General features: G+C 35.4%; 1 protein-coding gene across 3 annotated transcripts in view; it reads right to left on the minus strand.

Annotated features, from left to right (window-relative positions):
* The window catches only part of CERT1 (ceramide transporter 1), a 79,860-nt gene that overhangs the window by 18,860 nt on the left and 47,089 nt on the right, over positions 1-13,911 (minus strand). For 2 of the 3 annotated variants that reach the window (XM_066569053.1, XM_066569052.1), the window contains exons 4-7: positions 9,373-9,480; positions 8,453-8,591; positions 7,385-7,468; positions 1,837-1,994 (exon numbers count right to left, since the gene is read on the minus strand). In XM_066569053.1, coding sequence (XP_066425150.1) covers positions 1,837-1,994; positions 7,385-7,468; positions 8,453-8,591; positions 9,373-9,480 — 489 coding nt within the window. Of the gene's footprint in view, positions 1-1,836; positions 1,995-7,384; positions 7,469-8,452; positions 8,592-9,372; positions 9,481-12,077; positions 12,146-13,911 lie in introns of those variants that run through there. The other variant, XM_066569054.1, reaches the window with a different exon arrangement.

Genomic DNA, 13,911 nt, shown 5'->3' on the forward strand with positions numbered 1-13,911 from the left:
AGCATTTCACTCTCTGCCAAGGCTATCCCACCACAAGTCTAGTTATTTCATTCAAGAAAAAAATCTCCTCTTCCAAAAGGTGAGCAAAGGGAGGAATACAAAGTAATGACTTTATAAACTAATTAAGGTACTTAATACCCTAAGTGTCTTCTAAACCCCAGAAAATGTCATTGACAAATGGGCCTTTTTGAAAATTGCAAGTCTGCCAAAGCAGAGCAAGTTGAAAACTCTCAGGTTTCAGGAGCTTTTCCCTTTTAATTCCCGGGAAAAGAAGTTGAAAGGAGTTTGTGAGCCCCTTTAAAATGTACTTACTCTTACTGTATGAGACATTAGTCCCATGAGACTCAAGTGAAATTGAGCCTTGAATTTGCTAACCACTTGCTTCTTCCACAAGTGCTTTAAAGCTAGTTCACAAGACAACAAAAAAGTGACAAAACCCAAACCTAAATAATTTCAAATTATATTTTAACATATTATTCCTTATTATAATATACTGTAGTACGGGCAAGGAAAACATGCTCTAAGGAAAGTCTCATCAACACAAATGAAGAGTGTTTGTCCAGCACAGGGAAGGCTTTTGCTGTAGCATCTAACAGTATCCTTCTGATATGTTTAAGAAACTAATAAAGAAATTGAGCCAGTCTCCTCACGGTTCACAGGAGAAGGCTGAAAAATAAGCATCAGATACTGGAAGAAAACTTACTCCAACAGGATATAAGGCAAAACTTTTTCATTCTAACAACAGATGAGGAGCAGACCTGCTTAGAAGATTTGGGCTGTCTAGAGCCTTGATAAAGCAACCTGGTCTGACTCAAACTGTCCTTACTTTAAGATGAAGGTTAGACAAGAGAGAGTTCTTGAGGTATCTATCTAACCTGAACTCCCCTATGATCTTATAAACAGGCTACTGTAATTCTTCCAATGCTCAGTTGAACCAGTAAAGAATTGTTGACAGAAGTCACAATACACTGACACAGGGCCAGGCCTTTGACATATGCACAAACAACAGAGAAGACAGGGTCAAGGATTCAAATAAGTCTGAATATGTTCATTCTTTGAAAAATGTATCACTAAATAGAGTAAGATTTGATACATGGTATATGTGACATCAAAACATGGAAGGAGAACAGAAGGACAGCTGCAGCGCACACCAGCCAGCAATGGTAGGATTCTAAAAATTAAAGCCTGAACTCCGGCCTGCCATGCCTCCAACAACAGATCTCAGACAGCTCCTTTAGAGCTGTTACACTGGTTGAGTAGGTTCAGAATGGACTATCACTGGCTAGAATAACAGATACTCTAACACGATACAGAAGATTTAACTATATAAAGTATAACTTAATCTCAACAGTCTCTTAGAGGACAGTGAAATAATTTTATCTTGAGGAGACATATAAAGTTAGAATTCGTTGTTCTCCCCAGTATTATCACCACCTCTTATCATACTAAAACCATTTCAGAGACTTGCACATCATTTTGCATGCATGGATAATTAAGTCTATGTCAGAAGGCTGTAAGCAATACACTTACTACTATGAGATAATTTCAGATTCTTTACAGATATAAAGACTATAGGACTACTATCTGAATAAGTGCTGTGAAAAAAAGACTATGATGAAAAGAGCTACTATATCAACACTATATCACCACTCAGAACAAGGCTCCTTAACATTTTATACGGTTAATAATTTAAGCACCTGAAATTAATAAATGTTGTATATAAAAATAAAAGCAGTTGTTTGAGTACCGGAGTTAGTAATAACTTATTTGAAATTTCAATTTCAAGCTAAAGAAACTTTTTTTTTTTCAACAAAAGTAAAAGGAAAATGATCTTACCTTATCTAGCCTTTTTTGCCAGCTTTCTTCACGTTTTACCATGAGTTCAATACAATGAGAGAGTGTAGCAAGGATTCCAGCAGTAGTTGCCTTGAAAGTTATAGCTTCTCCTTTAAAGTCTATGCCATTAATTCCTTTGGGTGTCACATGTGGAAACACTAAAAACACATATATGAGATCACTGATAGCTGCCTTAATCAAATAAGCACCTCACATGGATATGTGATATTTGAAGACAACAGACTGGCTACAAAGTTAATTTAAAAATAAAATTCTGAAGTGATAATAATGTCCACAGTTATCCACAGGATAAAGAAAAATATTCAAAAGGCGAAACAGATCCTTGCAGCTTCATCTTGCTACACTGTATTTCAAGCCTGCTTGTAATGCTGTATTACTCTGCACTCTGCAAATCATGTGGGTGGAGGGAGTGGTAATAGTTTGTAACAATAGCAGTTTGACAGCTTGAAATGGGGCCTAATTAACACAGAGCAACCTTAAAACGTATCAGACTCAGCACTGAGAAAGGAACAATTTCAAAATGTCATCAAATCCAAAATGTATAATTCAAGGTTCTTTTAAGCATATAATTACAAATTTTAAAACCTAAAAGTAAAAAGGTATAAGATAAAAGCATCAAATGTGCTGAATTTTCCAAGTACTGTGAGTCTTACAGTTCCAAGAACTGCTTTAAGCTGTCAACCACGCCATCTGTTGCTAAGGCTATTTAAACAAGTCATTTAAAATGTGTGCAAAAAAGAAGGTACCTATTATATGTCATACTGGTACGTAGGTTGACATAATAACATATCAAGCACTGCACATGAATGTCAGAAAATATTACAAAGCAGAAGTAACACTCAAGTTGAAGCTGACTGAACCCAAGTTTGAACTGAAGTTAAAGCAACTCCTGCTATTGCCAAAGAGCAAGCTCCTGACTTATCACCTGGACTGACATAATTTTTTCCTCCAGTCTGTCAGTTTGTCAACATATGACTTTTACAGTTTAAAAAGTACCAATTAATTTTTGAGTAAGTTTATTTGTCTGCAAGAGCAAAGCAGAACTTTCAAGCGGTTCCATTCTGTAATGACAGAACAGTGTGTGCACTTAGGGAATGGAAAGCAATCATCACATGGTCTTCAGCAGTGGTTTAAGTCTCTAGAGGTTTTACATGCCCCCCTTTCAAAAGGAATCAAAGTCATTTTCAAACAAGTAATTACGGACTACACACAACTCCAAATACCTCAAGAAGCAGACATACTATGGTAGAATACAACCTTTTTTATTTTAAATGTTAATCGGGAACATTCTCTAAAAGGTGAAAATGATGGGGGCTGGAAGAAAAAAAAAAGAAAAGCAAGAGAACAAAAAAATTGTTTCAGAAATGATAATGAGCAGACCAGCTCTCCCTCCCCAACAGCTGCAGAGGGAACACAGAGGGGACTGACACTGACAGTGGCATAAGCTGGCAAGGAGTGTCTCCACTGAAAATAATTAAAATTATACAAGAACATTGCCCATAATACTTCACAACTGAAAAAGATGGTTTCACACTAATAATTCCTCCTGTTGGTGTAGGCTAGGTTCACATGCAGGCTTAACAGCACAGCTATAATGCTTGCAGATGTGATTTTTCTCTCTCACTTAGGAAATATGCAGACATGCTGAAGAAACTGCCACTAGCTGCAACACTATATAAATAATTTCAGAAATCTCTGCAGTAGAATTTAAGGGAAATACAGCAACACAGCTTAATTTTCTGGAAAAGATAGAACTTTTGTCCCTTTTGAGGTCTCAGCCACATCTTATTAACACTTCCGTACAGTCCTAAGCCATTCTTTAATGACTAGTCTCAGATGAAGAGCTGCAGACTTAAAGTCAGTGCCCAAATTTTTTCAGTCATTACAATTATGGGCAAAAATGAAAATCTTGCAGAAGATTTTAATTTTTTTTTAAAAGAGATGGTCACTGAACTGATTCCTTATGATGGATACAAGTATTTTGATTCATTCCTAATCACAGGAAGTATCTGTCTTTCTGAAGCATGTAGGGAGATGACCTCAACCCTCACCTCAGGAACAACTGAGCTTTGACATTTTACAAATACTTGTGAGAAGATTTTCTATTTGGAGAGACCAAACACATTTCTGATTCCTTTTCTACACTTTTTTTCATGTCAGCTACAAATTGATTATTTCAAAATTAAACCAGGCATCTGGAGATCTATGTTTAAAGGTAAAGACTAATAGGAAAGAGTTCTTACTGCTGCAACTGCTCTTTGGTTATCAAACTGCATGCCATCAACTGAAAAAAGCAGGATAATTTTGTCTCCCACCGTAACATCAATTTCAACATCTTCCAAGCAGTTTATTTTTCATTATCCCATCTACGCTCTCTATTGCTGACTTGCTTTCTCTTTTGTTTCATAAAAAGAATTCTTCATACCATTCTTTGACTTTCAATAGCTCTTTAGCTTTTCTCTCCTAGACCTTTGTGTCTGTTAGGATAGGTGTTTCCCTTCTTGTTCCCAAGATTCTGCTGGTAACACCTTCCCACTGTTTGATCAAATCTGTTTTCCAGAGAAACAGGAAAGTATTCTAAAGAGAGTAGGTAGAAAGATGTTCTTCCATTTTTTTTCCATTTTATGCTCCGTTAACACATTATGTCACTTAAGTAATTCTACGTGAAAAACAAATATTTGTGTTCATGTCCATTTCTTGATGCCTACTGTTGTTATCCTCTGTGGATTGCAATAGGATCAATATGATTAGTTTTTCTTTAAGAACAACCCCAGTTTTTCAACAATATTTTTCCTCCATTCAAAGCACAAAAATCCAGCATAAATCTCTGCTGTAATTTACATCAAATTTCTCTTCTTCAGCCTTTGTAACACTTCCATCTTTATAGTTCCAGTTCAAAAGACGTCTTCCATATTCAAGGTGGTTCCTTAAGTAGGTTACTCCTGCTCTTCCTATTCTTAGGAAATTTATATCTAAATATGTTCTCTTTCCTGAGGGGATGAATGGGAACACGTAGAGATCAAGACTCTACATTCCTGAATATAAGATCCCAATGGGCAAATAGGGATCAGCCAGACACCATACCTTGGTGTTTTATATAAAATTTTTACAGTTCTAATTATCAGATCTTGTAATTGGAAGGTGGCCAATACATTTAAACAACTTCATAGTACTCTACCTACCTCTTCACCTAAAGACCCTATAGAACACAGAAAAGAAAAAGCTTCCCTATCAAAATCACCTTCAGAGCAGTACACAAATGTCCATACTTACATTAACTTTCTCCTCCCACACAGAGAACAAATTGCAAAAGTCAATTTGAATATGGCCCCTTAAGTCAGTCTTAAATCTAATAATTTGAGCTTTAGATTGGTGCACTAGTAGTTTGAACAGTAGGCTCAAACATTTAATCATATCATAGTAAGCTAAATTAAGAGGTTGAACCAATGCCTCACTTCCTGAACCACTGAGAGGAGAACCATCTCAGAATAAACAGGCAACCACTTGTAAGCTATGGTTAAGAAGATTGTTGGGAGTCCTTCCAGGATGAGATAGAAATTTGAACAAGAGAACCTGAAAATTGAGAAACCAAATTTTAACAACTGCTCTGAGGCTAAGCTTTAAAAAGGGTGTAGTTCAAGATTAATCTTTCATTGCCAGTTCAGTCTGACCTTTTTTTTCTGCCCTATACATGAGCATGGCTGTCTCAACCTGAGACACCTACTTCCCCCATTGTATCACTTTTAATTCCACTTTAAGACAGAGAGTCTAATTATTCATTTCTAATCAAGCTTTGCAGCACTCAGCGACTAAATATTTAATTAATTTAGCCATTAGAAATCAGACTGAGACACAGAAAAACCGAAATGGGGATAAATATTTGCATAAAAATAATTGATGGGAAGTAAATTTAATGGAACACAGGACTCATCTGGAATTAGAAGTTCTGCAATATGCAAGGGGTTGCAGAATTATTTCCCATAGGGAGCTATAGTGAGTGAGTTTATACAGGTATCCATAACACCAAGTATCGATTTCCTAGCATGTAAGTTCCCAAAAGCTTGATGACCAGCTCCATTAAATATACAGACTTTCCTAATGACATTCCCCATCGTATATGCATATATATTACAGATGCACCAGAACAACATAGATATGAAAAGATTTTCTACCAGTAAATTAAGCTGAAACTCCTACATGATTGTACAAAAATTGAGTTTGACAAAGACTTCTCTTCCAAAATGAATCATGCAGTAAAATTAAACTCTTACTTAGCATTTGTTAAAGAAATCTTTTTAGTTTTCTGAAATCTAACTTAACAGTTCTTAAAAAAAAAAAGTACAGTTTCATACAGACAACAGGGTTAGTGGAACTATACACCTGCTTACACTTGCTTCAAAACTTTTGGTGTTATGCTACTTAGTCTCTGAAATCAGCATTACAATTAGTATTCAGTAGAAAAATCTACTTATGTGATGAATTCTGGAAGTAAGCTGAAAAGCTCCTTCCATTTCCTTTTCTCTCTCATCACAACACTTTTGGATATGCTTTAGAAAAAGCACTTAAATACAAGAAGGAAATACGTAATACATGGGAACAAAAACCAATTAAAAACAAAACAGAAGACACAGAAAAGGTTTATTTTGCCCTATATTTTCTAGGTTCTTCATGAAAGTATTTACACTTTAAAAAACATTTCTAGTGAGAACTTTGGGAGATTCCATCACACTTGAAACTGGAGGTGCAACTTCTAAGCTTTGTGAATCAAGTCTAAGAAATACCTTAGGACTAACTGAATTGCCAACAAGTAGCGTGTAAACACTAGAATATTTCAGTCAGAAAACATGAGAAGGTCTAAGAAAAATGCAAATACAGTTTAAATGCATACACAACTTCCTCCAGGCCAGAACTATCAAATTTATTGAACAGCAAGACTTGCATGAGTTCTTCACATTTGCTTTATGGGTACAGTGATTAAAATAACTAGTTCATTTATGATAAAAACAAGTATCAGAATTCTGCTCATTATAACAATGAAAAGACAGCAAAAAAGCTCTAAAATTATGATAAATAAGAATCACTAACAGTGATGTCTCAACCATTCCACAGCCATAGTACTTGTGAAAACCATAGCGGGACACCCCTAAGTGGAAAAGCACTGAACTCCACCGAACTCCTAAAGCAGGTAACACTTGCAATAACCTGTTACAAAATCTCAGTTCACAATATTTGAATAATGCAGCTGTTTCAACAGAATTTTATAGCAACAACGACTTTAGACACAGAATAGGGAATTACAGCTTGACAAACTTGCATTAGTATTTGTGTGAATTAAGAATAACTCAGAGAATTACTAGAAGTGCTAAAGAATTATAACGTGATGAAGAACTTCCATTCACATACACTTAAATAGCTATTCTTGCCCTTTCCTGCTTAGAAAATAGCGTAATACACCTGTCTTGTACCAGATGTATCACCATACCATTCATTCTAATTTTCATCACTGAAAAAATTGGGAGACACTTACGTTTTTCCTTACTGCTGTTACTGTTATGTACAAAATCTCCATCAGGACGTACTGTAGGGAAATCATCTTCATCATCTTCTACCACTAGATTTGAGAGAGAGTGTATTATGGGAGTGAGAAATCTTTTCTAGTTCTTTGGAGTGCAAGAAAGAATCTAGACTGTCTTCATGCTTAGCCAGCACTTTTTCCTGTAACAACAGTCATGACCCCTCCCTCCCTTTTGGGTTTGGTTTTTTTTTTGACCCAAGACCAGTACCAGTGTAAATGTCAGTTAACAGCAGAATCTAACATTGCTCAGCATTGACGTTTAGCACTCAATTCTCTGGTGAGAGCAACATACTTAGGTGTTACAAGTGGATAAGCAGGAGCCATGATTCAGTACCTATCTAATCTTCTACAATGGAAAGTTTAAAAAAAAGTGGAATTGCACTTCTCTGGTGTTTTATTGCTACAGAAAGTTTCACACTGCCAGAACAAACACAGGGATGAATATAAATGCCTCAGCAGAGTGCACAGATACAGTGACGAGCTGTGCTCTGGTATAAGCAATTCAGAGATATGTAGGCATCCACATCATAGTCTAGTATGGTCTCAAGTGTGCATTCAGTGTTCTATTTCCAGCCAGTACACCTCAGAAGCATTACTTAAGGCAGGACTTTTGACTTTTTAAGGTGTATTGTTTCTATCAAAACTAATATTCCATTTATTTTTCAAAATAACAGGTAAGAGACAGCAATAAATTTAAATTTAATTCGTGAGAATTAGCAATTGGTGTTCTATAACAAAACACTTAAAAAGAGCATTGCTTTTGTATAGTTGACAGCTACAGGTTAACATCAAGCAAATTTTAAAGCAAATCTGAATTCCAAAGTAAAAATAATTAACATGCATATGCATTTATGCAAATGACTGATCCTTTACTATTAGGATACATCACTTTATTATTCTTAATTTATGATACATTATTTTACTATATAAGACATTAAATTGTATTGTAACAGTATCAAGAGGTTTCCTCGGTAAAGAGCTACAGTCAGTGGAGGGAAGAGTTTTCAGCTACAGTGTTACCTTTATCCCTCTGGAGTTCGTCTTTGGAAACTGCATCTGCACAAGCATCAAAGTATTTCTGTAAAGTATCAACTTGTCTACACAAGATGTCTCTAAAGGTTTCCATTTCTGCAAGCTTCTCACGTAAGCTATGGCCCTTCTGAAAACACGAACAAAAAAGGCGTGAAATGTTTCTACATACTCAACAATAGCTTGATGCAGTATAGCTACAATTTAATTTTAAACAAGATATTTCTGCAGCTATGAAGAAGAAACTGAAGCACACTAAGGACATTTTAGATATCAGCAATTAAGAAATATTGTTAATGTCAGAAGAAACCATATCTGAGTATTCCTTACTCATTTTGTCGCTGGTCTCAATGTTTTCTCTTGACTGCACCTGCTACTTCAGAGCACTCCACAAAACCTTATAAAAAGTGAACTTACATGCTACCAGTTTTATACATATTTGCCTGAAGCTGTCAGCTCCAGTTTAAGATCTTTGCTCCAATCTTTATTCCCTTTTCTTGTGTTTTTCTTTTTCTGCTCTCCCAGAAGTACAGCACACTCAGTTCATATATTAAATATTCATATGCATGACACAAGGAAAGCCATAATTTGTCAGGCAGGGCTATATCACACTCATTAAACTACAGAGTTAGTGTTTGTTTTCATTTGGAGCCCAGGATATTTGGTGAGTAAACTAGAAAAAGTTAATAAATACACTCACAAGTTTGATTTTCTTGCCACAGAAGATGACACCTCAGTTTAAAAGGGACGATTGCGTGAGAGGCATGAGAGAGCTTCCCATATCATCTGTATGATGGACTACTGCCATTTAGTGTTTTTTCTACAATTATGTGAATAAGTCTTCATACGTAACTTCTTTTCCAGCTGCATGTTATTTATGCATGAATATTAGGAAAACTTTTTGCACCAACCTTGAATGAAGAGGTGGATGTTGCAGAGTATCCACTTGCTCCAGAGACAAGAGACACCATGGAGCCATGACGTCGCAAACTTGACTCTGATCCATATCCAGATTCGGTCTAAAAATCAAACCACACAAAAAACTAGAGTGCTGAGGCTTTTGATAAAGCAGAAATACTGAAAACAAGATTAATGCAATTTTCTCTGGAACCCATCCACTTATTTTTTGCAGTAGAGGCTTAAACAACTCAAACTGTGCCTGCATCTAAGATGTTGATTGTAGTATCTGTGAAGTTATTATAAACTTATTTTTTATTATCAATTAATCAATTTGTAAAATAATTTGTTACCTACCATGAATTATGTGTCCCCAAAAGGACACAGCAATATATATTTAATGGTACAAAAAAGGGACGTTTCATTAATTTGGTTTATGTAATTCCTAAGAAGTAACTTTCACACAGTCTATTAAAAAAAATGTGCATTACTCTACAATTAATTGGGGGATTAAACATGGTTCAGGTCTCAAGACAATCAACTTCAGTCACTCCATCCAATAATACAAATAGTACCATTTTCTTTTTAAAAGCAACAATATAGATATCAATGAAAATCAGACAATTGCTTCTATCAAGTTGTTTTCTTGTTTCAGGTCTCTTCGGCAAAATTATTTATACTAGACTGAAATTAATATTTCATGAGAACAGAAGTCTACATAAAACAAGGTACGACTAAAAGTAAGAGAGAGGATACAATAAAAGTAACTAACTAAAAAATGAAAAAAACCTCATCTGTTTATTAGAATAACATTTAGAAGATCAAAAATAGTTTGACAAATTTCCTCACAAGTCAAACAGAAGCAGATACTGAGGAACTGAAGGAAAATAAACTCCTCTAAATGTTAATCTAAATGATGTGCATGGCAAAGGAGATGTAAGCAATAAACAGATGGTTCAGAATAATACATGAAATACTGTTAGCAGATGAGTTTGATCAAGCAGACAGAGACAACAGTGAAGGACTTTTGGCAGAAATAAATTCTGCAGTAGCATGAAAACTCCAATGGGGCGGGAGAGAGGAGACCAAAAAAATGGTACAGAACAAAGAAGAAGCAATTATGAAATTCCAGTTGTTGTACATTTTATGGAAAAATTGGGAGCTGTACAGGCTTTGAGAAGGCAGGAGAGTGTGGATAAGTTAAAAAGCAGAGAAAAGCAAAGAGTTCTTTGAAGTGTGAATTAAGAATTTAGGCGAAGAGGGACAAAGTATGTATGTTTGAGTAACAAGTAAGAGTTTGGGCATACGACTGCTTTGTTTCAAAGGCATTTAATAAGCATAAACCTGAAAAGAAGAGTCACCCAACACTTTGAAACATTTCTTTTTAAATTTCTTTTAAACACAAATATAGAAAGACTTCACTGTTTAATCAGTATCTTCAATATTTATTTAAGCATATGCCACAAATCTTAAGATGACCCAATATGTTTTTATTGTAGTCACTTTGACAATGAAAATTCATTTAATTTTCTCTGTAACTTGTACACACTAGGAAAGATGATAAAACTTCATTTTAATAGAATATGGCTTAAGAACAAATAAATTTTTAAATGTAGCCAAAATACCCACTTCACTGAGGTTAGAGTATTTTAATTAAAGATAAGAAGTGCTTTCTTATTTTGTTCTTAAAGTGAGGAAAACACACCTATGCAAGATCTTGCTTTAAGCTTAAGAAGCTAAATTTCTGGATTTCTTTACTTGAGATGTAGTCAAAGCCACACTTATATATTCCTACTTTAGAACTTTCAAGAATATTGTAAACTTGTAAGTAGAAAATCTGATGCCTTATATTCCATATCTGAATTAAATCCTTTTCTTCTTATATTATGCATACAGTCAATGCTCAGCTAATTTAGTTCACATAATAAAAACTGAAGTTGAAAGAAAAAAACCCAACCCTTCTTTCAATACGTAAGCTTGATTTTTTTTAAGGCAGCTTTTCAGCAGAGTATTTATTTTTCTCATTTATGCTTGTGATTATTTTTTCCACTAAATAATTTATCCATGCTACAGAATTGTACATGGAACAGCATACACGATTATATGGATACAGCTATCAGCTTGCAAAGTCTACCAACAAAAAGGTGCAACATTATTAGCTATTTGTTATGGAGAAGCAAGTTCAGCAGGCAGAACAGCAGACTGAACAGCACACGTCGTGAGTTTGTACAATCAAAAGCATGTACATTTACAGATCACGTTCACAAAACTGTGTCAGACAATTATATTTGAACAGTCAAAAGGAAAAAAGATAAAATTACATTGAGAATACTTATTTTTCACAAGAACCAGAAAATAAGTACTCATTTCTAACTGCTGCACAGACAAGCCATCCTGCTCACAGCAGACACATGCAGGCAGATGAACACAAACAAAGAAAGCATGAATCATGCAAAGCCCCACCATTCTACTACCGCAACATCTAAACGAGAGCAGGTCACTGCCGCATTTATGTCTTGCAAAGCAGATCATCTTTAACTAATCACTGTAGAAATAATCATTTACATTGAGAAGAGGAATGTAGACAAAGTTTCTTCTGTTTATACAAATTGTAATTTCCCAAGATAAAAACTGGAAACGCTGGTAGAGTTCATATGATAGAAATCAACAGTCTCTGCTTGAAAACAAAATTACTTGTAGAAGTCGTATCAATTCATACCATCAAGCGCTAATGCCAAATCACCATGCTCAGTAAAAAGATGCAGTTCTTTGAAATTCCATGCATACATCACAGCTTCAAAGCTACATTAAAATTGGCATTTGATAGTAATTGCAACACCTTCAGCTTTCCAAGGCAATGCATGAAATCCATTAATCCTTTTGTTACAACACACAAGAGGAAAGAGCCACATGATCCAAAGCTTCATGTGATCCTTTAACTGGAGCAGATGCTAGTATCAGCAACAAGGCAGTATGTCAGAAAAGCTGCTTTCAATAAAATAGCTAAGTATTTGCAGAATCATACTGCAGATCTCTGTAACTGCTCGCATGGATCCTTAAGTGGAAAATAATACCCTTGAATAAAGCACAGACTCACAGCAAAGTTCTCCCACTTAAAAAATCAAATAAAGCAAATTATTCTCACATGTCTTCAGGGAATTCTTTTGATTTTGTCTCAATATGCACCTGTGAAGCACTTCAATGTATGTTTATTCACCAAGGCAGATATATTCAGTTAGCATTATAAATTATTTATTATTTTACATAACACAACCAGCAGGCAGCTCCTCCCTCTAAGGCATACAGCTCACTCAGAAGGTGATGGAACACATATTAGGACACAGTGACTCTAATCTCATTCTCTACATATCTGTGAGAATACACTCAATTGCACTCAAACATCCAAGAGATCAAGACACAATATCTTATGAAAAAACCCAGAAGATAGAAAAGGTAGTAACACAAAAGAGCTGAAAGGTACTATGAAAAGCTTGGTGGAAAATAAGCAGATAAGCTCTATAAAACAACTGTGTTCCAAAGGCAATTTTTAGACTTGCTGCAAATGTTTCAGAAAGATGGGTTAGTGCATGGATGAGCCAAGGCAGGGCTACCCTACGAAATTATTGCAGACAGTAAGAACACAACAGACACTACACTTTGGGCAGTACAGGATGCATTTCTGAGGACTGAAATTAAAGATACAATTATCATGGGTCTATAGGTCTGATTTTTCAATTGTTCTGAAGCTGCTGACAATAGAAATTTAAGGTTGCAAAACTAACGTGGTAGTTAGCAGGAAGGCAGAGATAAAAATTCCAGAATCCAGGTCAGGGCAGCTGGATAGTGATTCCCCACTCACAGCCCTCCCAAGCAGAGTGCAGATGACTATTTAAAAGGAAAGAGCTTCTAATCTGACCTTTTTTTGCAACTGCAAAAACAAGGAAAGACACGTAGACCTAACTTTCTCCAGCAGTGACATATGTTGCAATTCCATAGTAAACACTAAGGTTATGTGCACAGGAGGAATCCCCAGGAATTCCAAATTCAAAAACACATTTAAAGATAGAACTCTTCACTGAACAAAACTACCAAAATCCAAGCTGACAATCAACATTTAGTCCTAGTAATAAAACTAAACCAGCTTGTACTCTTGGGTCATGGGACTATGAGCAAGTCTGGAGGAAGGTACATTTATCCCTTCCGTGAATCTGGGCTGTCAGGAAAGGGACAAGTAAGGTCTGTACTGTAGTACAAGAATTAATAAATTCCATTCTATTAGACACCGGCAGAAAAAGCACTGATGTTTTGGCATCAGTTCCAATGCACTAAAGGAAGTGTTGTTACTTGCTCCATGCTCTGAAAGCTAGTGGATTTTAAAGAATGAATTAATTCCATTACATATTGTCTGGCTAGCACTCGTGCAACTCTGTCTTTAAAAAAAAGAACAGTTATGATCCCAAGTGAAAGCAGTAGTCACATTGGTATTTTAAACAGTTATAGAAAATTGCATAATAGTTATATTAAATATTATTACATCATCACAATGTATAAAA

The sequence above is a fragment of the Molothrus aeneus genome, chromosome Z (genome assembly GCF_037042795.1).
Source record: "Molothrus aeneus isolate 106 chromosome Z, BPBGC_Maene_1.0, whole genome shotgun sequence".
NCBI lineage: Eukaryota > Metazoa > Chordata > Aves > Passeriformes > Icteridae > Molothrus > Molothrus aeneus.